This window comes from Lygodium microphyllum, chromosome 1 (assembly GCF_053477565.2).
Source record: "Lygodium microphyllum isolate KBCC chromosome 1, Lygodium_microphyllum_v1.1.10, whole genome shotgun sequence".
Classification (NCBI taxonomy): domain Eukaryota; kingdom Viridiplantae; phylum Streptophyta; class Polypodiopsida; order Schizaeales; family Lygodiaceae; genus Lygodium; species Lygodium microphyllum.
In genome coordinates, this window is record NC_141135.1 from 148,297,711 (window position 1) to 148,323,188 (window position 25,478).

Genomic DNA, 25,478 nt, shown 5'->3' on the forward strand with positions numbered 1-25,478 from the left:
GGCATTCAATTTGTCCCAATGAGACTCAACCCTAGTCAACTCCGCACGAGCATTGGAAGAGAGTTTGGACTCATCCCTCACCAAGGGCTTGTTAATCTCCTCCATCACCAATTCCGCCAAATCATAAGGCTCTAAAATGGCCAACATCATCACCCGCCAGATGCAGTAATTGTCACCATTAAACCTTTGATCTGTTGGAAGAGCCGGTAGGACAGGCACTTTCCTGTCCATGATCGCCTGGAACTCCAAATCAGTCTCTGCAGACATATTAACCTGCAATACCTGCACAAATGCAAAACCAGCCCCCTCTGACTGTGAAAACACAACCTTCTAGGACTGATTCCTCCGCTGCCCAAACCTTCTTCACCCGCCGGAGGCGATGAAAAGGTAAAATCTGCAATGGAAGGCCTCAAACGCAGTCTTCCTCACCTTCGAACAGCAATAACCTGCAGCAAATTTACCGATTAGACTCCTTTCCCGCACGCCTACGCTCGCTTCAGCCTTGATCCAATACGCAGCCCTCCCGCTCGGCCTCGAAACCTGGAAACGTAGCCTTGCGTCACGATGAAATCTCCTCTTCAAATAGGTTCAGCCCTCACTCAGTCCATCTTCACCGCTCTAATACCATGTCAGAGTGCTGCAATGCGGAAGCATAGGACAAAGACTGATAGAGAGTGAACAAAGAGAGAAAGAGAGAGAGAGAGAGAGAAGGAGACAGTGTAAACGCAGAAAATCTACGGTGTAATATGCCGTATAAGAGTGCAGAAATACACAAGGGGGTAGAGGAAATATCTGCGTATGTCTCCGACTTGATGACCTTGATCTCCATCAGCCCGAGCACAGTCTATCTCAGCCAACAGATCTCAAGATCAGAATCTGAATAATGAATACTGAAGTGTGCCAAAAAACCAGCTATAAATAGCCGAAAAATAGGAAATAATTGCAGCAGTTCGGCCTACTGAAGTGTGCCAAAAAACTGGCTATAAATAGCCGAAAAATAGGAAATAATTGCAGCAGGTCAGCTGCATTAAATGTAGCCGACTGCAGTAAATACTGTCCGACTGCAGCAACCTGTCCGACTGCAGGTGCTGACGTGGCACTGATGTCCACTCTGTCCGGGAAATGACTGGCTAACAGTTACCTCTCTCTCTTTCTCTCTCTCTCTCTCTCTCTCTCTCTCTCTCTCTCTCTCTCTCTCTCTCAATTTGCAAGGAAAGTAGGCCTAAGACAAGAATGAAGGCAACCATGTAGAGTACTCAATGGACTAACCTCACTAGGGTGACAATTTTACGAGGTGCAAAGTGCATCGAACATTGAGCACGAAGCGTGCCTGATTTTGTGAGTGAAGGGAAGTGGCCACTTCCCTTTGCTCACAAAATCACAAAGCAAACAAGGCGAAGCCTCGTGAGCTTTGCAAGTTCGCAAACCATGCAATGTGCAATAAGCAGGTGCCACTTCCCTTTGCTCACAAAATCACGAAGCAAACAAGGCGAAGCCTCATGAGCTTTGCAAGTTCGCAAACCACACAATGTGCAATAAGCAGGTCTGGCCAGACCAGCTAGTATTTAGAATGGAAGGAAGAGATGGAGCAAAAGGGTCCAAAATGTAGCACATTCTCTTTCAAAAACTTGCAAAGTTTGTATCCAATTGCCATTTTCCATTTGCACTTTAGATAGCATTGCTTGTCACATGCCATGCAAACTTTTGCAAAAGCCTTCAAAGGACCAACCTTGCCTAATATCAACCCTTTGTGAGAAGCAAGTCAAACATAATAGCTGGCTTCTTCCGGTTCGTCATTGACAACTTCTTGCATGCACGCAGGAGAAGGGTACCAATGAAAATCGACATCTTCACACATTTCAGCTGCTTGTGTTGCAGCCACCCCTACAAATATCTGTTATATTCCATATGCCTCATGTAATTATCTTCCCAATTGACATTGAAAAGTGGCAACTGCATAGAGGAATGAGCAGCCTTACCTACCTGATTTTCCTGGAACTCACATTAAGAACACACCTTTCCCCAAGTTGCAGTTGGTCAGGCTGTCCCAGTACAGCCACTAGACCCTCTTTTGTATTTTGGGACTATATTTCATCTTGGCCATTATTGAAGTGATGTAAACACATTGGACACACATAAGCACTGCATGTGTTCTCTGTCCACTGGCATGGTGGAACAAATCCATAACATGAATGGCGAAAACCAGGATGCAATATTATTTTCACCAGATGGAGACATTTTAGAATCGATTTTAGTATCAAAGTGATTGGTCACAAGTCTGATAGGTTCCAACATGTGCTTTTTAGCAACAGTCTTAATATTCCCTTCCATGATGCAGGCATTATTCCTTAACACACTCACACCTAGTTTTGTGTTATGAAACCAATGTTCAGATTATGTTATTGTACAATGAGTAACATTGTCAGTGTGACAGGTAGTTGCATGTTGGAAAATGACAAATTTTCTTTCACATACTCATGCACGCACATTAACCAAGAAATGTTTCAGAAAATATCTCATACCTCAATAGTAGTTTTGTTTCGGAGCAGCAAATATATGTGCCAACCAAGAAGAACAATTAGGCCAACTGTAAGTGGTGTTAATATGATTGCACAAAGAACCTGCTGGTTAAAACCCAAACATCTCCTTAAGAACCAAGAAAACAATCCATGCTTCATTCTCAATTCAGTAATTCCTAAACATTCCAAAAGAGGCTATAATTACTTTCAAGAGTGCTGAAGTAGGCATGCTAGAGTTGACTTGGGGAGCTCTTACAGCATTGGGCCTTACTTCACCAACCCAAAGGGCATCAATAGCATACCCTACAAGAAGTATCTATCATCCAGAGATTCAAATGATTACGTTACACTCGGGAAGGATATTGTCACTGCTGATGATTAAAATAGCCACTTTAAATTTCACTGAATAAAAAAACATTAAGTGATGTATTATCTCAATGTTAGCAAGAAGCCAAAATGTATGTGGCACCAAAATGGATGACGTTTGCATTTTAAAAATATGCACATGTTCATGAGCAGTGGAAAAGCAAGCTTTGAACATCCCTTTTTAAAAAGGACCTATATGAATCTAAGAAAAGAGAACCTCAAGGGCAGCTGCCAACCCTCCAAAGATAAGCCAAGAGTCATGCACTGATGGAATAGCTCTCGAGCCAAATGAAAAACAGAGCTTGATCACACCAAGCAGGAGAACCAATTGAGTGTTTGAGTGGGCAAGAGCCCTGACTTACCATGTGAACAAAGTTATTCAACCAACTGATATACCTGCTAAGACTTGAACCCACAACCTCACTATTGTGATCCGAAGTGTTTATTGCTTAACCATCACCCCTGAGATTGTGCACCTACAACCTACAGCAAAACAACTGGATACACACACGCGCACACATACAACATATTGACTACAAGCTAGATTGCCCAGGCTCAACACAACGACACCTGTTGGCCCCAAGCTTGAAGTCACTTTTGGCGTGTTTTTGCACTACCCAAGGATTTTCCCAATTGGGGTACAAATTGCTGATCATTATTGACAAACTAGGTATACATGAAGGAAGCATTCTGCTAAGTGCCACTTCAAACCCTTAAAGATGTTTTTCTTTTTCATCCGAAGTGATTAGGGGCTTTGTTCTGTGGTATCTGTTTTTATGCAGATGCAATGTAGAAAACCTATTACTTCTATGGAGTTTGGGGGGATCTAGAGAAAGTAGGCAGAAAGGTTTTTGCTTGTAAGACAGCCTCCTCTATATTGAAGAAGGCTGCTTGATCTATCCTATGGATGACTTTATTTATGTTACACCCCATCAATTTAGACAACCCTTCAAGATTGTTAATGAACTGAGTGGATATAACAGATTGGGGTGCATAACCATTAGAAGTCACATCCCACCTTCTGAACAGGGTAGCTAGGAATACCATATGCCTAATCAGATGATGGATCTTTGTAGTCAGTATTAGGAACTGGAACACGAGCAGGTTTTGCTTTTGTTGATTCAACAAAGCCCTGAGTCAAAGACATTACCGATACATTACAAGATTTAAGGTCCATTGCATTCATAATGCAATGTGGGGGATGGCATTGCATAGCCCTACAGGGAGCTTAGCCATCCAAGACAGGTCCGCGCAAAGAAAAATGGTGTAAATGACAATAGCACGAAAAGCAAGACTTTATAACGCCATATCAAGCAGCTTTGGCACTCAGCCGCAATCATCATTGCTCCAGCAATTGCTCCAGCCTCTGCATTTGATAACCAATAATGCAGCTCACACTGTGTACAATGCAATTCTACATCTTTAGATTAGATTGCTGCAATCTACAGACCTTAGCAGCTAGCAGCAATGCTTCTGCCAACATTCTAAATCCCCAGACTGTGCATAAGCCTTGATGGCTTATGGTGCATCACTGGCAGCCTCATTCCCAGAAACATTCAAGCAAGCAGATATTCAACCTCACACAGAATCCATGCTATCTGATTCATCAGCAAGCTACTTATATGATTCATGCCTCTTTCTCCTATCAGGTTTCTATACACATGTTGTCTCTTTCCTTGCCTATTTGCAGCTTGCACATTCTCAATGTTATACTCACATACCCTAATTTGTGCATCATACACAAAGTCTACATAAGCTAGGCATGGCTTATTTCCCCATTGCTCCAAATGCATTTGATCTTTCAGAGACTAAGCATGGCTTATTTTCCCATTTGCTCCAAATGCACTTAATCCTTCCAAGCCCCATGCACAAGAGCCTCTTGCCTACTCACAACATGGCGAATTGATCTCCACTTGCCATCCTATTCATAACTTTTCTAAGAGCCAAAGAGATCTCTCAAGTGTTAAAGCCATGTGCTTGAACAAGTGGGATGATGGTGATTTAAGACACCAACCCTCGAGGATTTATCATGTGGACACTCGGACTTACCTTATGGCTCAATGGGTTGGTAAAATCACATTTATAGAAAGACAAGCAGTTTGGTGGCAAGTCGATTGTGCCTTATATAGGTCTTGTTAGGTCATGTGTGTTCCTTATACTAGCCTTATGACTAACTCTAGGATGCAGTCTTCTACAAATTTCACCCTTAAAACTGGATTGGAAAAGAGTCTAGCTTCAACAACCCAAGTGCATTAACACCCTCTTCAAAATGGCTTTGCCGAATATGTGACAGTATTCACATGAAAGTGAGCATCAAATGAGAAACTAATCAAATTTTTTGACAACTCAATTGACAGAAAAGGTATTTCCAACCTGAAGAAAGGAAAAAAGAGTTAGAGCACCCACATACAGGATGTATATTATCCAGTAAACTATTTGAGGTATAAATGAGAGCAAATCACCAAATTCATGTGAAAGTTTGTGCTTGCATTAGCCTGATTCATTGTGTCCAAGAGGTCAGTCTTCATTGCTGGCCTAGCAGCACATGGCCTAAGATGGATAGAAGGAAAATGCTTTCCATTGAAAAGGGTCTCAAACCTTTGCAAAACTTGATTTGATGAAACTTTCCAGGCTATGATTTATCAGCTTCAAGCTCTCAATGCAGGCTTTCCTTTTAGAACATTGCAGATAATGTTTCAAGTAATCAAACAAACTTGTATTTCATCTCATATGCTTCATAACATTTTTGACATGTCACCTCTCAAAAAGTCTGAAAAGAGTTACAAATGGACTGTTGGTTTGTTTGCCCGATGCTTATAAGAAACATAGAAAGGTCAGAAATTGAAACCAAAAGTGAGATATACTTAATGCTAACAACATGCACAGACAATCATGTGTGAAGTTCCAGTATTTAATTTTTCACAGCACATTGATGTTAGTAGTTGTTCAAATTAAGTTGATTGCACATACCAATGCATAGCTGCACGCAAGAACAACGTAGAGGACAAAGAGAAAAAAGGCTTTGTAATTGTTGTGGCCAACACAATTGTTGATCCAAATACAGTGATGGTCCTGTTCTTTTAAAAAAATAAAGAAAATAAAAAAAATCAGAAGCTAGAAGAATCTATTGTTGTGACCAGCACAGCTATTGATCTAAATGTAAAGATCATTATATTTATCAAGGGAAAAAAAGAAAACAATGTAAGATAGATATGCTTGCAGATAGATGCTCAGCATATCCTTTGATCCAAATGCAATGACAAACCTATCTGAACAAAGACCAAGTGACACAAGCTTTTAAGTCCATCCATAGTCATGCTTCTAACCTCCATTAAGTTGATAAATCTTTTTTTTGAACAAGCAAGGAAACATTTTATCATGTGCCAACATTAACCTGTAGCACTGCATCCCCTGATCACATAATGCACCTTGTACCATAGTATTATGACCTTGAAAGACCTTGAAAAAAACTCCATTTACCATTCTCAAAACACAGCGTTTACAAACACGGCAATGATGTGCCCTAGGTGGCTTGTAGTGCCCACATTTTTGACAATAGCGTAAGTCTCCACCCTGAGATAGCAAAAACAATGTCATCAGGAAGCTAAAAACATAAGATTTTTGTAATGAAGCTGTAGACTAAACGAACAAGAGTGAAATGAAAAGGTTCCTAGAATTACACCTACTAAAAATCTACCAGCACCAAACAAAAACTGTTACAGACAAGCCACAAGCCACAGACCAATTCTACTAAAATATAGCATGGACAGACATGGATCATTTGAAGCTGTGGAAAATTTGGGCTTAGATGCAAAATGAAACACTTAGGCACAGCTTGATCCAAACAACCAAATTTAAAATATTCTAACTTTCACCCCATGATTTTTGCAGAAATGAGATCTCAAGCAGATTTTTGAGAGGACAGATTTGCTGCAGCAAGCTTGGAGAGTGTCCACCTCAATTCTTTGAAGCATCCTAACACTACAGAAGGAGAGCATGATGCAGCCCTAGTCTAGGACTACTCAATCACTCTTCCCTCATGATACATGGTCGATTCCAATTCAACCTGATCCATCCTGGACTTAGTTAAAAAGCCAGTCCATTTCTTCGAGAAGCTTCTAGTGCAGACACAATGATAAACTCACTAGAATTGTGGTACTTAAGGCGATATTCATAAGAAACTTTTGGCACAAACATAATTTCATAAGCTCAATAGATTGTGGCTTATATACCTTTGCTAATAAGCCCCCTCAAAGTTTGCCGAATCTCATGTCCTAGAAAGAAGTGGAGAAGGCCCATATCTGTCATCTCAAGCATCTCATGTAGAGCCTCCTTTGTTTGCTTGACCTTCTGGGCATGGTCACCTATCAAAATGAGATCATCCACATAAAGCACAAACAACGCGTGGATATACAAATAGGGATCAGTAGAAGAACGCCAATACCCTGCTTTCCCTCAGCGGAATGAGTCTATCTTCTCATTCCAAGCAACGAAGCCTAGCCCCTTCTCCTCTCTACAAAGTCTCTATGTCGCAAGGAGTCCACCTAACCATTTGGAGTTCTAATTAAGACCAAGTTCCAAGCTAGAATATGCGGACTCCCTGCTCACAATGGCCTTGAAGAGACGATATTTTGGAGCATAAAGTGTAGTTATGAATAGGGATTCTAACTTCATCATGTGTATAGGTTGGGCCGTAAAATGTGGTGCAAGTTGTCACAGCATAGTTACTTGGAACGGGGAACGAGAACAAGACCCTTTGAAACAGGGGGAATGTACAAGCATAGGGAACAGAAACGGAGGGAATGGCACATGTCTTAAGTGCCCCAAATATGGCCTGCATGACCCAAACTGCCCCAATAGCCCCACAATGCTACAAATCTCCCAAATTGCCTTAAATGCCTCAAATTGCTCTCAATGCCCCAAAAATGCCATAGATTTCCAAATGCTACAAATCTCCCAAATTGCCTTAAATGCCTCAAATTGCTCTCAATGCCCCAAAAATGCCATAGATTTCCAAATGCCCCGAATATCCCTCTAATTGCCTCAATATCCCTCAATGCTCCAAATTGATCCAAATGTCCCAAAATTGACCGATTACCCCCATAGCTCCAAATTGCCCCAAATGCCCTAATTATCCCAATTTCCCTTGAAATTAGACAATATAAATGAATGATTATCTTGGAATTGAGGAGGATAGGACTGAAATCTGATTGTGATTTCCTAGAGTTGATAATGCATCAAATTTGAACTTTGCATAGACTCATGATTGGCTTGTGGCTTGTCTTGAGTCTTGACACAGCAATGAAGAGGGGTAAACATGTGGTGGAAGAAGTGTATCATAAGCAAGAAAAAAAAACTAGAAAAGACACCAATTTTTGGTTAGCAAGCTTGAAACTGTTCTTCCAAACAACGAACGGTTGGGAACGGTAAGGAATAGGAAGGAATGTTCTGAAACTAGCCTTCCTTCTCATATAGGGTGGTTTAACCTGATTAAGCACTTAATTACAACAATTAGCAAATGAACATAAACTGAAATGCTCACTTTACCTTCATAAACTTGGACAGTGGACACCCTATTGGCCCCAAATCTGGCGCCCCTTTTGGTAATTCTTTAATTTCAATTGTTGATGGATAAATTACAAGCCAAGTTTTCACAATCTCCTTGGCTGATTCAAAAGCCCTTGCTGTTCCAATAATCAGCGAAGCGTTCGGGCAAATTGCCCCTTGATTTTCACCCACGACTTGCTCTAATGGAACCCCAATTGGTCAAATGCTACCCCAAATTCACAATAGACGGGCTGGCATCTGAAATCCTCAATTCCACGAATTTCCGGTGCTGATCTCAGTGTACAATGCCTTTGACTGATGGCATGGGTCCCAACGTGGTTGCTAAACCCTAATTACTGCTGTAATTTAGGGTTTACAGTAGTAAACTCTCTGCTGTCCACCAAATTTGGCTATATTTTGCTACCCATGGCTGAGAATTGCTGAGAATACTTGAGCATAGACTAGAGGAGATGAGAGAATGCTGTAGAAAGAGAGAAAACCATCTAAAATGTATCTTCTGATTCGTAGCTCTGATGACAAATTTGATGGCACCAACAACTTCAAAAGGGGAGTAAAACGTCAGCTCAGCTCTACTGAGCCCTCCTCTCCTACCACTGACTCTCTTGAGGCGGAAGATAAAACCTGCTACCCCCTATCCTGTCGCGGCGCGTGATCAGTCGTCGTCGCCTCTCAGAGCCAAATCTGATCACCTCCTCTCCCTCCACCAAGCTCCAAATGGCTGCCATTCAGCTTCCACCACCCTCCAACAGCCTTCTCCCTAGTTGCATGGGAAAGTTATGCCAAGTGGCAGCCTTCCTAATGCATTTTCAGCCATTAAATTAATTTTTCAGAATTAATTAATTCTGAAAATTAATTTCAGCCCTTTTGACCTTGCCCAAAATTAAACATGCCCATCTGGAATGAAATTGGCTAGGCCATTTGCAACTTGGAGTGGTTTCCAACCTTTGTTGACACTTAGACTAGCATTAATTAATTAATTAATGCTAGTCCCTAGTGTCACCACTGACACTTAATGGCCAAACAATTGTCCTAGGGTCCAACTTGGCACCACCTGACCACCAAAACCCAGTTGGCATAACTTAACACAACTTTTTGCCTTTAACACCCACTGTATTCTCAGGGTCCTTGGCCTGTTCCCATTAAATAATTGCCATGTGCATCACATGTGCTAAACAACCTTGCACATTTGATTAGTAACTTAATCAAATATTACTAGCAAGATTAAAGCATCTCAAAATTTCACGTCCCATGACATGTTCCCTGGCCATTTCACCTCATCGAAGGGTTTGGCACACGTTAGGCCATTCCTACAAGCCGGAGTGGCCGTTCCCTATTTCTATGTGTCATGAACAACGCCTCGAATTACGCGTCTATGGGGCAAAAACTCAAGGCCAAGTTTCCGTCCATAGTATAATGTCATGCGCTACACATTGTCTAGATCTTCTTATGGAAGATATAGGCGAGTTGGAGTGGGTGGCAAGGATTGTCAACAATGCTTGCACAATCGTTGGCTTCATCAACTCCAAGGGTCGAGTTTTTGTGATTTATCACTTATACTTAAGAGTTGAAGAAGCCTTCGAAGACTTGGTTTATGGCCATATGGCTTCTCCTTGAGCGTCTTTATGATGTTCGCAATAAGCTACAAAAAAAGATCGTGTTAAATGAGTTCAAGGAGTGGCTTAAAGAAAAGTCCATATCAAGCCAAGTGAAAGCAAAGGCCATTCAAAGACATTGCTTAAAGAAGGAATTTTGGATGGATATGAGAGGCATTGTCATTGCCATCACTCCCATCTACAAGGTGCTTTGCATAACAGACATGGAGGGGGCTACTATTGGCCTCCCCTATCATCTTATGGCGAATGCAATGGAGGAGATACAATCATCGACTATCTTGGATGGGGAGGCCTCTTCTTTATGGTATTCTTTTTATTTTATTTTATTTTTAATGATTTATGCTTCTTTTTAGTTTTAGAATTCATAATTCACATTTTTCTTTTCAAATTTCACCTCTAAATCTCCTTGTATATCTCTATCCTCTTACACCTATTGTAGTGACATCTTGGATACTACCTCTAAAAGAGATGATATTCTCTTTTTGACAAAGAAGAGATGGAGGTGAATGAAGCGACCCATACTTGGGTTTGCCGCACTCTTGTATCCCGCCTTCAAATAACCCTCTCTCTTCATGGATGACAATGTCCTTGCCGATCATGATACCTTTCTTCCAAACGGTTTGGCAGAAGAGCACCATGATGCCTTCCTCTAAAAGCTTATCAATTATAGCGATCAAAGAGGCACTGCTTTCGCATCTACCATTTGTTGAAAGCGAGAATCTTTGGTGAAGTGCCTTTTTTAGTGGGAGTCATTTCACTACCAATTGCTCCACCTCCAAAGAGTGGCCTTACACATTCTTGCACAGGTTTAAAAATCCCTTCTATTTTTTCATTTGATTCTAGTTACAACTTGCAAGTATGAAGTTTAGACTTATTTTCTCTTCACATGGTTTAGAATTGTTCGTCGGATGCACGTGAGATGAATTGGCCCGTCTATTTCCCTATGCACACCAAAATTCGTAATAAGCTTAGCACGCAACAATTGGAGCAACTAGATTATATCTCCAATTTATGTATGCTACGCAATATGTATGAGATGTCTATAGCAAGTCAAGTATTATATATCCAACTTTTACACTTTTTGGTTCATAACTTTATTCATAGATTATGAAATATATTTAAAACTCCTTCACTAATCCAAGTGTCTCTTGTTATCAAAACTGACCAGCAAACCTCCAAACCAATTTGCCCCTTGGTTTGCTTGGGGATTGACCTTCACCCTACTCCTTGAAAGACAAATCAAGCCCCAAATCTAATATTGGTTGGCTGGCCTCTTGAATCTCCCTGAAATTCCTCAATTTCAACTATTGGAATTCAAATCCTAGGCCCTTAATTCTGAGCACACATCCCAAGGCAATTATCAAACCCTAATTTTTGTTGTAATTTAGGGATTACAACAAACATTGACTGAAATCTCTTCCTCTAATGGCTCAAACTGTTGAAAAATGCTGAGATAACTTGAGAGATGGTTGCGATATGAGAGAGAATGTTGTCGAGAGAGAAATTTCACAGTTTCATCACGAGAAATGCTGAAAAACTACTGCTGCCCTGCTCAAACAGCCATGGAAGCTGTCACCTACAGCTTAGGACCACCAAAAAGACCGTTGCCCCTCCTGTATGATGTCATCTACACCACAAGGATCTTGGGCTATTGTCACCTGCTCCTGGAGAGCTCCAACCTGCTGTCACTTGCTGTAGGACTGATCTCTAGTGGCTGCAAATCACATCAGCAATCTCTCCTTACTCTCTAACAGTCTCCTCCTCTCTCACAATGGCCGAAATAATTTCACCACCCCCTAAAAACGTTTTTTCCACTTGCATGGGCAAGTTTTGCTAAGTGACAGCCTTCTAGTCCCATTTTTTAACATTATCCACTTATTAAATTAATTTTAAAAATTAATTTAATACTTATTCTAGTGCTCAAAAATTTAATTTCAACACTCAATAATTAAATTGGCTAGGCCAATTTGTCTTTCGAGTATCCTTGAGCAATTATTGCCCCTTAGACTGACATTAATTACTTAATTAAAGCCTATTCTCTCATGTCACCGCTGACATTAATTGCCAATAAATTGATCTAGGTCAAAATTTGACACGGAGTACCACCTAGTGCAACTTTTACCATTGATACCACTACATCCTCCAAGTCCTTGGTCTATCACCATGAAATAACTGCCATATGCATCACATGTGCTAAACAGCCTTGCACATTTGATTAATAACTTAATCAAATGTTATCGGCAAGATTAGAGCATCTCAAAATTTTATGTCCCCATAACAAACATCCATCTCTCTCCTCCAATATGGCAACCTTCTCCTCTCATCCTAATGTCATGTTAGGCAAGTCTACACTCTACATTTGGTTGCCTATTCCCTCATCTTGGCGTTAGTCCTACCGTATTGGCAACCTCTATCCATCAGGCGGCAGCCTATACCTTGCATTTCTGCTTGGTGGAGTTTTCTTGCAACTAGCGACCTCTCTTCTTCCTGGCATCAACATCCTCCATTGTCAAAGTGAGATGGTGCCTATGTTTTGCACACTGGCTGCCTTCTTCTCCTAGCAACCACCATCAAACATTTGTGTTTTCAGCGTTCAAGCCCCAAGCATTTGTATTTGCTGCCTAGGCCATCTCCCCAACATCTAAGGACTGTGCTTTGCTCCCTCAACAGCTAGTGATCATCTTTCTCATCTCTGATGGCATCTAGGGACTACGGTTTGCTTCCTCAGTAGCTGTCCCTCACCTTCCAATGATTACTTTGATAGAACACTGCCCGAAGAACTACATTTCGCTCCCTTCACTGCACAAATTCCCACAAGTGCTACCGCATGATTCAGACAGTACAATGTAGTCATCTTCTAAACTTCGGCTTCGCTATATCAATTTTAATTCTCATAGCATGATTCAATGCATTATCACCATGTTCTTCTTGTGTATCTAAGTTTCTCTTCGCTCTCAATTTTCACCGTACACACTATGTTTCTCCCTGCAAACCCTATTGTCTCTCTCATCTCTTAGTCATTTTTGGCAATGTCCAATCTCTTTTATTTGTGGATATGGCTTGCATCGCGTCTCATATGCAAGTTAGATACTTGGGGAATGTTTCAAGTGCCATTTGGAGAGGATAGGATGAGAAGATAAAGAAAATAGGAGAATTAGAGAGAGAGTACAGCCAAAACACACCAACTGATATCTTAGGGTCCTAGGTCCCAGATTGTAAAATAATTAACTTGCACCTCACATATGCAAGTCACATTACCACATTTGATTCTTTTTTTATTAAATGCTAAGCAAAGCAATAAAATTTCATGTCCTCATGTCAGACCACCCCCTTAAAATCCTTGCAATTATCCTTGATTGCACTACAATGAGACAAATCATTCGTTACCACTACCGGAAATACATACTAGCACCATAGTCAAACATGTATATACACCTATTGCTTATCCATGCTCATGCCCTCTACATGTGAAATTCCAGTCACTTGAACCCACTACAATCCACACACATGAATCATAACCACTATTGGAACCATAAGAGATGCATCCACATGCCAAAATCCAACACTATAGGCATTGTAATGCATAAACTAAACATAAACAACACCTCATAGCAATGATGTACCACATGATAGTTATATAATACATAAATCAGCTATAGACCAAATGTAACTTGTGCAATTGTACTTTTGTACCACTTGCAAATGTACATTGCACACCATCCATGTATTCCATACATGCCTTGCAAATGTGCATTTCATGTATTTCATACATATCAATAACCTTGCAAATGTGCAATTGCAGAGCTAGGTGCAAACCATACAATATGCATATCAACTGCAATGACTAGTATACTGAATAGTGATCCCAATGGCAAAAATATTGTTAGCATACAATACCCCAGATGCAAACTAAGTACATCCGAGATCCACTACATAACCAAGCTATCCATCACGAGGCTCCCCTTAAGCATCAACCAACACTCTAGACCTATACTCTACTAAACCTAAATGAGCCCAATCCAAAGTCAACTCTAACTAAAACACATCAAGGTAAAGTGCAATAATAAAGATGATCTACCAAGTCACTCTTCTCCATCCATTGCATCCATCATAAGTAAAACAATACTAAAACTTTACCAAGCAGCACATGGAAACTTTACCTCTAATATCACTTGCCTCGAAACCTCCACTAGGTTCTAGGCCTTTGTCTCTCTAGAGCATGGAGATCCTTTGTAATTTCACATTGCAGCAATTCTATCTTAAACAACATGAAACATTGCATCCCCTTGACTAGGGCCTCATGCATACCTAACATGGTAGGAGCACCACATGCATTAGGAAACATTCATGTTTGCATACTTTGGACTATTGCAATGTGACTGCGCATGGGAATTTACATCCTACCAACCATACCAAGATACATTTTTCCATTAATTGCATGCATTAATAGATGCATTTCCCTCATAACCAATACTATATGGAGCATTTGGATAACCAGCATTCATACCACGAGTCCCAAACACAATGGGCTACATATATGCATGGACAAACTTGCCACTATGCCCCAGCATCATGGACATTGCTATACATGGGGTTATGCATATTACCAGTCATACTTGGATACATTGGGCCTAACACGCCACGCATTGGTTGCTACAATACCACACACATTCCATCAATCACTCAAACAAAGGGATATCTATCATCTACTTATGGAGCACTGTGACACACACTATGGACCACTACAACGCATGGATTTCCATCCTCTATCTATACTCTTCCTATCCACCTTCTCAGGCTCCTCATGCGGTGACTGTCACGTGGATGTGAAATTTTAAGATACTTTAATCTTACCAATAAGATTTGATTAAGTTATTAATCAAATGTGCAAGGTTGTTTAGCACATGTGATGCACATGGTAGTTATTTCATGGTAACAAGCCAAGGACCCTGAGGATGCAATGGGTGTAAAAGGTAAAAGTTGTAATAAGTTATTCCAATTGGGCTTTGGGGGTCAGTTGGTGTTGGTTTTGACCTTAGGACAATTGTTTGGCCAATAAGTGTCAATGATGACACTAGGAGTACTAGCATTAATTAGTTAATTAATGCCAATCTAAGAGTCAATAGAGGTTGGGAACCACCCCAAGTTATAAATGGCCCAACTCATTTAATTATGGATGGGGACATTTAATTTTGGGTAGAGTCAAAAGGGCCAATATTAATTTTCATTATTATTCAATCCTGAAAATTAACTAAATGGCTTAATAATGCTGAAAAATGGGTTTAGAAGGCTGCCACTTGGCAAAATGCCCATGCAAACTGAGAAAACGTTTTTGGGGGTTGGGTCTTAACCATTCAATTAGTTTACAATGCGGGGAGGGGGGGAGAGAGAGAGAGAGAGAGAGAGAGAGAGAACTATTTGTACATTTTCTAGTCAGAGAACAGCAATTTGCTGCAGAAAACAACCATCTAGGGGCCTCTACGAACAAGGGACAACAAGGAGACACATTCCAAGGGATAGCAACAGCATTGCTGATCAAGTGACAACATTTTGGAAGTGCCTGGCAAAAGGTGACTGCATTAAATGTAGGCTAGAGAAGGCAACAAGTAGATTTTAGGGTTTTCTCGCGAAAATCAGATCTCTCTCGTCTTAGCTTTCTTTTTTTTTGTGAAGATAGTTGAATTAAATGGCAATATTTACATCAGACCATTAGGTCAACTAAGAAAAACAGAACGCAAACATAAAATCAAGTTGAAAGGCCTCTAAGACCATAACACACAAATATCACACAAAAAGGACAACCGGAGTGGAGCAAACAATATCCAACCAAGGAGCAGCAATGTCAAGAAGAACCAAGTCAGTTGAAACCATAGAGGAGATTTGCCATAACAATAAACCACGAACACGGGCCACATGACCATGAATACCCGAGGCAGAATCAAAAATGAAGGCATTTCAAGTTTGCCAAATATGCCACAAAGCTGTCCATCTAAGGAAATGGAAAAGGCAGGAATGATCTGATTGCAAGGTGGACATAAAAGGCATCCTTCCCATAATCCACGAATGAGCTGATATCCGCTACTTAGTCACTAAGGACCACACACAAGAAACAAAACTCCAAATCTGTCGAGTGACAGAGCAAGAGATGAAAAGATGAAGCAATGTCTCATCGCATCTAGTGCAAAATACACAATGACCATAGGAGATCTTACAAGCATGCAACACATCCCCAGTTAGAAGACTCCCAAAAAGCAACCTACATATGAAAACTTTACCCTGATAAGCAATCTTAGACTTCCAAAGTTGGAGAATTCTTTCCTGCCACTTCTTTTTGTTGTCCCAAATATGCCATAATTTATTGGCATTTCCAATGCCCCATCTCTTGACCTCAACTATTTGATGATAGATCTAATTAGCTAACCTGTTCTCAAAATCATCAAGAAGCCTAATGAGGAGACGAGGGCTGAAAAGCAAGCAATGGAGAGTACCTCAGACGTTGCTCCTATAAGGACAACCAAATGTCATAATAACCACGAGGCAACTGAAAGTACTGATGAATGCACTAGAAAGAATAAAGATGCGGCTACCCAAGAATGACACCATCATGGACTATCTGCAACCCCAAGCGAGCCATCCAATTAAACTTATCTCACTGCAAGTATTTATCGAGCCAGTCCAACAACCTGGAGGTAGTCGGCACTTCTCCTTGCAGTGAATTCTCCTCCTTATGAAGATTAGGAGGGCGCCAAACTGCGAAACGCAAAATCTCTTGCCAGGATGCAATCAAATGAGAAAGGAGAAAAGACTGGGAAACCTTAATAGGCCTCATGGAATTCAGCACATGCCACTAAGAAACTCGAATAGTTGTGCGACCATGCGAGGTACCAGTCTTTTCAATGAAAATTCTTGCAATATCTGTCTAAGGATGACTCTGCACACACAAAGCCTGCAAAAGTGCCAATCTCAAAGCAACCATATGGAAATTAACATCCAATAAAGCTACTCCCCCATCCTTTTTAGGAGTAATCACATGCTACCAAGAAATCCACACCTGGCCCAAATGATTTCCTTTCTTTTTCCACGACATGAAGCGGATAGTTCCAAAAGAGACTTCTTAGTCCAAGGAAGTAAGGGCAGGAGATATGTTGGTGTTCATCTTGGTTTCCTCTCACCTTCTCTAGTAATTTCTCAAAAGATCTCAGCAGTTCTCAGTCATTCTTAGCAGATCTCAGCCAGATTTGGTGGACAACATGAGGATTTCTAATGTAAACCCTAAATTTCTGCAAAAAATTGGGTTTGACAGCCACCTTGGGACCCATGCATCGTACATTGAAATCAACACCTGAAATTCGTGGAATTGACAGGGGTTTCAGATGTCTACCCATCCATTGTAAATTGGGGTAGCATTTGGTCAGTTGGTGGTTCCATTTGTGCAAGTCCTAGGTGAAAATCAAGGGGCAATTGACCTGAATTGCTTGCTAATTGTATGTACAGCAAGGGGCTTTTGGATCAACACGAGATTGTGAAATCTCAACTTGTACACTATCCATTAGTGATCAAAGTTAAAGAAATTAAGGAAAAGGGCGTTAGTTTTGGGGCCAACTAGGTGTTTATTGTCCAAGATTGTTAAGGTAATATGTGCATTTCAGTTTATGCTCAATTATTAATTGTTGTAATTAAGTGCTTGATCAAGTTTTACCACCCTATCTGAAGAGGAAGGCTGGTTTCAGCGACCATGCATCTATAGTGTTCCTATCCATTCTTCTCAAGCTCCTCGTGCAACCACCACACCCACGCATAGTCAACCCACAGCCTATAAATCCACTATGCATAGATCCTGCTTGCATGGTGGGCCCCTTAGGCTTAAGTGTACCCCAATCCCCCTCTCTACTCACCCTACTCCTCAATCAGCACTAATGGTACAATTGCAACAGCCAACAATGCCTTTATAAATAAGACTTGATTTAATGGGCCAAAGTTTACAACTTGGTCTAACCTTATGCAACAAGTGTTTGACTCTCAAAACTAACCTACCATCTATGTCGGACCCTCGACTAGCCCTCATTGATCATATCCACCACTCGATGGCTTGCAATGCTACAACAAATATCAAGTCAATGCAAGGGCTTCTTCCTCAATTTCATTCACATTTATAGCATTTTCCCCTAGCACCTGATTGTTGGAGTCTTGTTGACCACCATGCGGTGAGAGATTGCATCCGACGTATCAATCTCAATCATGAGCTGTAGGAGTTTTCTATTAAGAAAGAGGTTGATATGAAAGTCAAGCGGGCTGAGTATGGGCAGTTACTCACCAAGTTCACTACCATCAATGCTCACAGAAGTCAAATGGCGATTACATCAAATTATTCTTAATAAGTTGCCACCCAAATACTTCCACTTTATGCAGCAAGTCACTTTGTTACCTTGCCTGCCAACCTTCTACAAGTTTGAATGTTAATTCTTGTGTCATGCGAGGATGCATGATCAAGTACAAGCCACAAGTTTATAGAGACCTGCTAATGGACATACGCATGATGGCCACACCGTTAGGCTAGCATCTTTTAGGTCCCTTAGGATACTCTAGGCTAGTCTAGCATTACTTAGTACCCTTAGTTCATTAAGCTAACGAGTCAGGGCCATCGACTAATTTGTCCCTTAGGCTACTCAACACTAGAATTCTTTTGTTCATCTTCCTCTACATACACAACCATTTACTTTGTTTTTCATTCATTTTATCCTCAGCTTTTATTTTGTTTGGTATTGTAGCATCTCACTACACAACACTCGTATGCAAGTTCTCGTTTTTTCTAACACTTACATATTGGGTTTTGTATTTTAATTAAGGGGGCTGGAGACATAGATTGCTCACTGTTCTTTCATGGTTCCATCTTCCTTTAAGACTTGCTCTTCTACTAGCATGAAGGCTTCCCCTCCATAGGTAGATCTCTAGGCATCTCTCAAATGCTACCACAATAACTGCTCCTCCCTAGCCCTTCCAACTAGGGTGCTTTATCTTCATCCTTTTTCTCGATTCTCAACACCATACGAAAACCAATATCCTATTTCTCTTCCTCATTCGACATTGACATCCATGGTTGCCAAGGGATTTCTACCCTTCACTTCGCACCTACAAGTTTCAGTATTGTCTTTGATGTCAACCACTCTTCCCTATGGAGTCCCCCTTTGCATCGCATGATCATTATCACCTTTGTAAAAGGGTGCTTGGGCAAGTGAACAATTTCCCCCATGAGGAACACTATCCAAGTGGCACCCTTCAAGGATCTCATTGTGCAAAGCACCCTTCAACACACTACTCACATCGGATCCTAAGCTATCTCCACCTAGCATTGGCAATACATACCTATCCACCCTTTGTTATCAATACCCTTGCAAGTGGCTAAGAACATATCGTCTGTTTTGTGATTTATGAGCCAACCATCACTTTACACACACACACACACACACACACATATATATCCCCCCCCCCTTGGGACACAAATTCATCCAAAAGAAAAAAAAGAATTCAAAATGGTTTTATACCCCCCCCAAGGCATAGACTCATCCCAAAGTTTAAAAAAAAGGGTTCAAAGTGGTTTTACATTGCCTTTGCAAGTCCTTGTGGCATAGAAACAGGGAACGCCCGATCCGGACCTTAGGAACAGATTAACGCGTTTCGGCAAGTGTCTACCGGCAAAACGCCCATGGACCGTTCTTACCCGTTCCTAGCCCCATTCTTGCCCATTCCATGCCGTTCTAGCAACCGTTCCCTATTTGGAACGGCTATTCCCTGGAATCAAACTGTCCCGCTAGCTCCCGCCTCCGTCGCCTGCCCCACCTGGGCCCTACTTACTCCCGCCTCTCTCTCTCTCTCTCTCTCTCTCTCTCTCTCTCTCTCTCTCTCTCTCTCTCTCTCTCTCTCTCTCTCTCTCTCTCTCTCGATCTATCTATCTATCTATCTATCTATCTATCTATCTATCTATCTATCTATCTATCTATGTATGTATGTATGTATGTATGTATGTATATATGCCATTCCCTCCGTTCCGAGGCGTTGCATTCTTGTTCCTGGTAACTATGCCTCGTGGGCCATTGGATAGCTGATGAGCACCCTTTGTTTGATGGCTTGACCTCTATGGGGTGGCCCTTTGGACTCACAAGGAACATAACCATTGGCTCTGTAGCCTTGATAGGTTCTTGGACAACCGACATGCACCCATTGACCAATGCCCTAGCTGTTATGAGGTGGAACCTCTAAAGGTACACACGAGGTGAGCTACACTTGCAATCTCGTTCTAGTTTCAGTTTTGGGCACAAGTGTGGGTGTTAAGCTAAAAAAGGAGCATTTCGCATTAAACCTTACTCAGCTCGTTTAAACAATTCCAAAATTGAAAACTCAAAGTTTCATGCCACAAAGGGTTTGTATGTCCGATAAGCAAACTCCCACATTTTGGTTGATTCTTCATCTATAAATAGATGATGTGCTCAATCACTTATTACCCCATTCCATTGCAGTCATCAAGCCCTCATCAATGCATGGCTGTCCAGCTCTTCTCCGATTGCTGCTGCTCAGTTCAGCCCATGGCACCTTCTTTCCGGTTGCCGTCTAGTCTATAGGTATACCAGCTGCTGTGTTTACTGCCCTTCAATCTGGCAACAGCATCCAGTTCATCCACAACCTATCCAAGTCTGGGTTTAATTGTTGTGCTGGCTGCCCAGCATCAGATCAACCTCTTCCAACTGTAGTCCATTACCCAACATATCCCTACTACATGTAATCAGCTGTCATCATTTTCAAGCAGTTCCCTACTACGCTTACCTTCTTCGACCCCAAAGATAGCTGCATTTTGGTTTCAAGTCTACTACCCTATCATTTATAGCATCTTCATCATCATCTCAGCTCAGACTAATGGTTTCAGCACTCAGGATCCATCTCCAATGGAAGTCACACTCAAACTTCTCCCTCAACTAACTCCCACCAAGATCGTCAGCTATTGGACTGCTCTTCATTTAGGCATTCTGACACACTTTCATTCATTTACATCATTCATTCAATTACTTCAAAGTTATCTTTCTTCTCTGTTTGTGTTTTTGCATTTTTGTTTGAGTTATTGTGTTTTAGTCATGTTCATGCATTCTGTGTCTTCTCAATGCAGACCCTAACATATCTTTGCAGGCCAGAATCAGAAAAGATAAATGAAACAAGACTGATAAAATGCACCACAACAGAAATGCAATGCACTCTAACAAGAAGCCCATATAGCCATGATATGTACATCGCTAAAACAATACATATCATGAAGACCATGATCTTTACAATCACTTTTTACATCATCGACGATCACACTAGCTTGCACATTTAATATGTGCATAGGGAAAAAACCAGTCACCCTACCTTTTGCCAACCAGTCATTCAATTATCAATCACGAGTGCACAATATTCTCCCCCGCTATTACATCATTGGGACATTCAAGATGGGCCTTGTAGCATTCACCAAAGTCTTTTGCCACTTGGTAACCAAGTATAAACATGCGCCCTTAGGAGAAAGACAGTAATGGGATTCTATAATTGTGAACTTTGCTCTATCTACATACCCGTATTGATCTGTTCAAACGTTCAGTTTCAAGGTTTCTTGGCTGTTTATCCAAACAACCTCACTATTAGTGGAACTCTTTTTTTAAATAAGGGAGTGGTTGAGAGGACCAATGGAAGGACAGCCCACCCCTTGAATCGCCCCATCACTATTTTCCACACCTTGATGCATCTCTAGGGAACCTTGCTCTATTCTTCTACAGAATATTGCACCGCTAATTAAAGTGTACAACACAGCTTTTACCTTTAAAGAAAACCTCTTTCGCATGCTATATAAGGAATGGAAATCCTCTCTCTCTCTCTCTCTCTCTCTCTCTCTCTCTCTCTCTCAATTATCATATTGTCCTGATAACATGCTGCCCAATAAATTTGATGGGGGGAAAAAATCTGAACAATGGCAAAGGCTAGGGTAAAGGTGTTGATTAAAGTACTCTCTGATGAGTGTGCCCCTCTCGAAGACAGAAATTTCTTCTCTAATCAGTCAATTCGAACATTTTTTGATAGGATCCTTCCGTCACAGATCTGGCCGCATCCTTGTCGCAAATTTGCGGGCAAGATTTTCAATGAAAGAATTACTTTGCAACCGTCATGCATCAGTCTATCATAACATCACCGTCAAAAATTTTCTGTGAGGCATCACTCTGCATCATCGATTATGGCACTGTAACTCCACCATTGAAATTGGGTAGGATACGGCAAAGCGCCAGGGGCCTATAGATGCCACTAAGTCGGCCCCTCACCCTAAACAATTGCTTAGCTTCAAAGTTTGTACCTCTATCAATCAACTCTTTCTCTCACCTGTGCGTGAGAGTGCTATTAGGCGTATAAAGGCATAAGAAAGGCCCTCCTACCTTCCTCTTTACTTCGTGAAGAGGCACGTGAGAGTCTTCAGTGTCAGGCATGTAGGAGGAGGGAACTCTGCCAGGATCCCTGAATATGGCCAAGGCGTATGAGAAAAGAGCCATAACAGTGAGGGCTGAGAAGAGCAGCGCATTGAATAGGCCAGCGGCACTTCCGATGCTCAGCCACTGCTCGATCACCAGGAACACCACCGTGTAGTAGATGAAGCCAACCAAGAAGAGCACCGCCAAAACTGGGAGAGACAAGCACTTCTCTGTAAAGTCCATCCTGTCACGAGAACGCGCCGGCAATCCATAGAAGAGAGAAGGGGGAGAAGAACATGAAGACGACTGGGATACCGCAGGATCCGTTAGGAAGCCGCTCGATCTGCTTGATGTTTGTCCATTCACGGTGGCGTGCGAGCGGGCGGGCGAGAGAGAGACAGAACGAGGGTGACACTAGCAAATCTGCTTAATAAAAGAACCCACCAAGTGTGACACGTAAAACACTTCTGTTACCAGGCGCACGAGTGCCGTCCGCCACGTTCACTTGACACTCGTGACTCCAGTCTCCCGCTTTACAGGGCCAACTTGCCAAGCACAAATGTGGCAGCGCTTTCAATTGCGCCAGTACCCCAGGGGGGCCCACTTTACCAAATTTGGGGGCAACCCGTCAATCATTGGGGACCCTATCGCGGCCTGTAGACAGTAGGGGGATCAATTAGGGTAAAAGGACCAATAAAAGGAAAAGACACCCCACCCAATTGAGTGACAATTTTACAAGAAATATGTGTTTTTTTAGCTATTTAACAATATAATATAAATTTTTTAAATTACAAATAAGTTTTAACCTAAGTCAAACAATTGAATGATGTAAAAAAAATTATATTTTAGATTTTGTAAAGCCCTAAAAAAGCAATGCATCCTCAAGTGTCACTCTATTGGCCCCTCAATCACACTGTCCCTCTTTAAAGAACCTTTCATTTGTAACTAAGGCTACGTGATAAAAATATCAAAATATCCCAATATTTTTTCTTTGAGCTCTATATAATATAAATAGTTTGACCATTAAAAAACATTTATGCAACTCACTTCGAAAAAAAAATTGTAATGGAGGATTGTTAGATGACAATCTATTGGCCCTTTTACCCTACCTTGTCTTGAAGGGGTGAAACCCTATAATTATCTTGCAAAAATTCACCTTATAACGCCTTTTCTGTTGTAAATCATTTCACTATCAACTCGTGTCTTCTAGGTCTACTCTTGATGCCTCATCAAATTCATGTGGTCAATGCAACTCCTAGATTTGATCAACCTCTTCTTCAACTAACAAAATATTCATCCAAGTATTTTTCAAAAGATCATGTGCTACTTCCATACATCATGCATGCACTAATCATTGGGATTTGCTTCTAGAATGTTGTCTTGTGATATCTACTATGCTAAAATCCTTGTATGTTGCATGCATCCATTCTAGATGGTGATCTTCGATGCAACAATAGTCCTCATACTCTCCATCATAGCAAACATAGTCCTCATGCTCTCCATCACAGCAAACATAGTTCTCTACAACTTTGAAGTCCCATGACCAATTTCTTTTTTCTCTATCATAGTTTCGTGTTCCAGGAAACCTATTTCATCATGTTTTTTAATAACTTCCTAATATTTGATAGCTTGTTGTTCCATTACAAATTGTTCAATGTTCATAGTTTGGCCTTGTACTTCTCTATTCATGAGCCCTTACTTGCCGTAGTTTAGGCCTCATACTTCTATGTTCATGAGATGAAATGGCTTCTCCTAGCAATATGCATCAAGCTCGTAGCTCTACTATGGTCTGAGTTCATAAGGACCGTGTTTGGCAAACATCAAAGAGTAGCTTAATGCAACATGCTTTATCGATTGATGGAAATGTGTTGCAACATGTTTTTGTTTGTTGTAACATATATGGAATTTTGGCCGATATTATGGCACACTATCATCTACTATAGCGGATTCGATAATCCATGCTTTCATCTATTCCAACATGCTTTCATCTGTTGCAACTTATTCAATAATCCAAGCATAAATGTGATGTAGCATGCTTTCATTTGTTGTAGCATATTTGACAATCCATACAATATGCATTTCGGATTGTCCAATTTTTAGTGCAGCATACATGCATTTGGGATGAAATTTAAGTTCTCGTAAATACTTCACATATTAGCAAATATATTTTGTGTTTCTAATAGGTTTCTTTTCTTTTTATTTCTTATGCGTTGAGTTGGTGTTTTCAACTTCCTTCTAATGTTCCAATCTATGTTGCATGTGCTACCCAACCCGTCTTCTGGCTCAATGTTACCAATACTCTTCTTTCTTCTCTCATTATGAAGCAAAGTTCTTTGATTATCATGTTCATTATTGTGACTAACAACTAAATTTCAAAAGTTGGACCATAAATTGTGGCTATTCTTAATTAAATTCAAGTGATTATTAGGTTCCTCATGTGTTGACTATAATTAACTAAATAAAATTAACCAAATTTGAATTATGGGGTTCGATTTGCTACTTGCTTTGTCAATTTGCTTGAACCTAATTTCCAATTGTGTATCATGTTTACAATTAATATGTAGTGTTTGTGAATCATTGGTATTTGTCTAGTTTCAATTCTTTTGGCTAAATGCATTCACATTTCTCTTTCACCTTTCCCCTTTGCATTTAGGTCGTCTCAAAGTTAATGGTATCACTGAATCACATGGACACCGTTCTTTTGTTTTTGAGCTATCACAATTATAGATGTCTTTTGATTGTATGTATTTGTCTTTACCTTGCATGCATCGTGTGGTTGGATTAGTGTTTGTTTTCTTGATTCGTGCTAATGTTTGGTAATCGGTTCAAATGGTGGAATGAATCAATTTGATGAGCATATCATGTTTGTGATTAATCCATGCAATACATCGCACATGCATGTTTGGTTAATATTTTGTCATTGGGCCATTCATAAA

At 40.8% G+C, this 25,478-nt stretch overlaps 1 protein-coding gene across 6 annotated transcripts in view; it reads right to left on the reverse strand.

Annotated features, from left to right (window-relative positions):
* Positions 1-23,037, reverse strand: part of LOC148041799 (DHHC-type zinc finger family protein) — a 98,471-nt gene extending 75,434 nt beyond the window's left edge. For 2 of the 6 annotated variants that reach the window (XR_015691547.1, XM_087682542.1), the window contains exons 1-5: positions 22,510-23,037; positions 6,366-6,458; positions 5,856-5,957; positions 2,725-2,835; positions 2,523-2,624 (exon numbers count right to left, since the gene is read on the reverse strand). Coding sequence is in view for 5 of the 6 variants with exons in the window: in XM_087682542.1 (XP_087538668.1) it covers positions 2,523-2,624; positions 2,725-2,835; positions 5,856-5,957; positions 6,366-6,458; positions 22,510-22,785 (684 nt within the window). In the remaining variant the exon portion in view is untranslated. The remainder of the gene's footprint in view (positions 1-2,522; positions 2,625-2,724; positions 2,836-5,855; positions 5,958-6,365; positions 6,459-22,509) is intronic. The other 4 variants (XM_087682513.1, XM_087682521.1, XM_087682527.1 and 1 more) reach the window with 4 other exon arrangements.
* Positions 23,038-25,478: the final 2,441 nt, after the last annotated feature.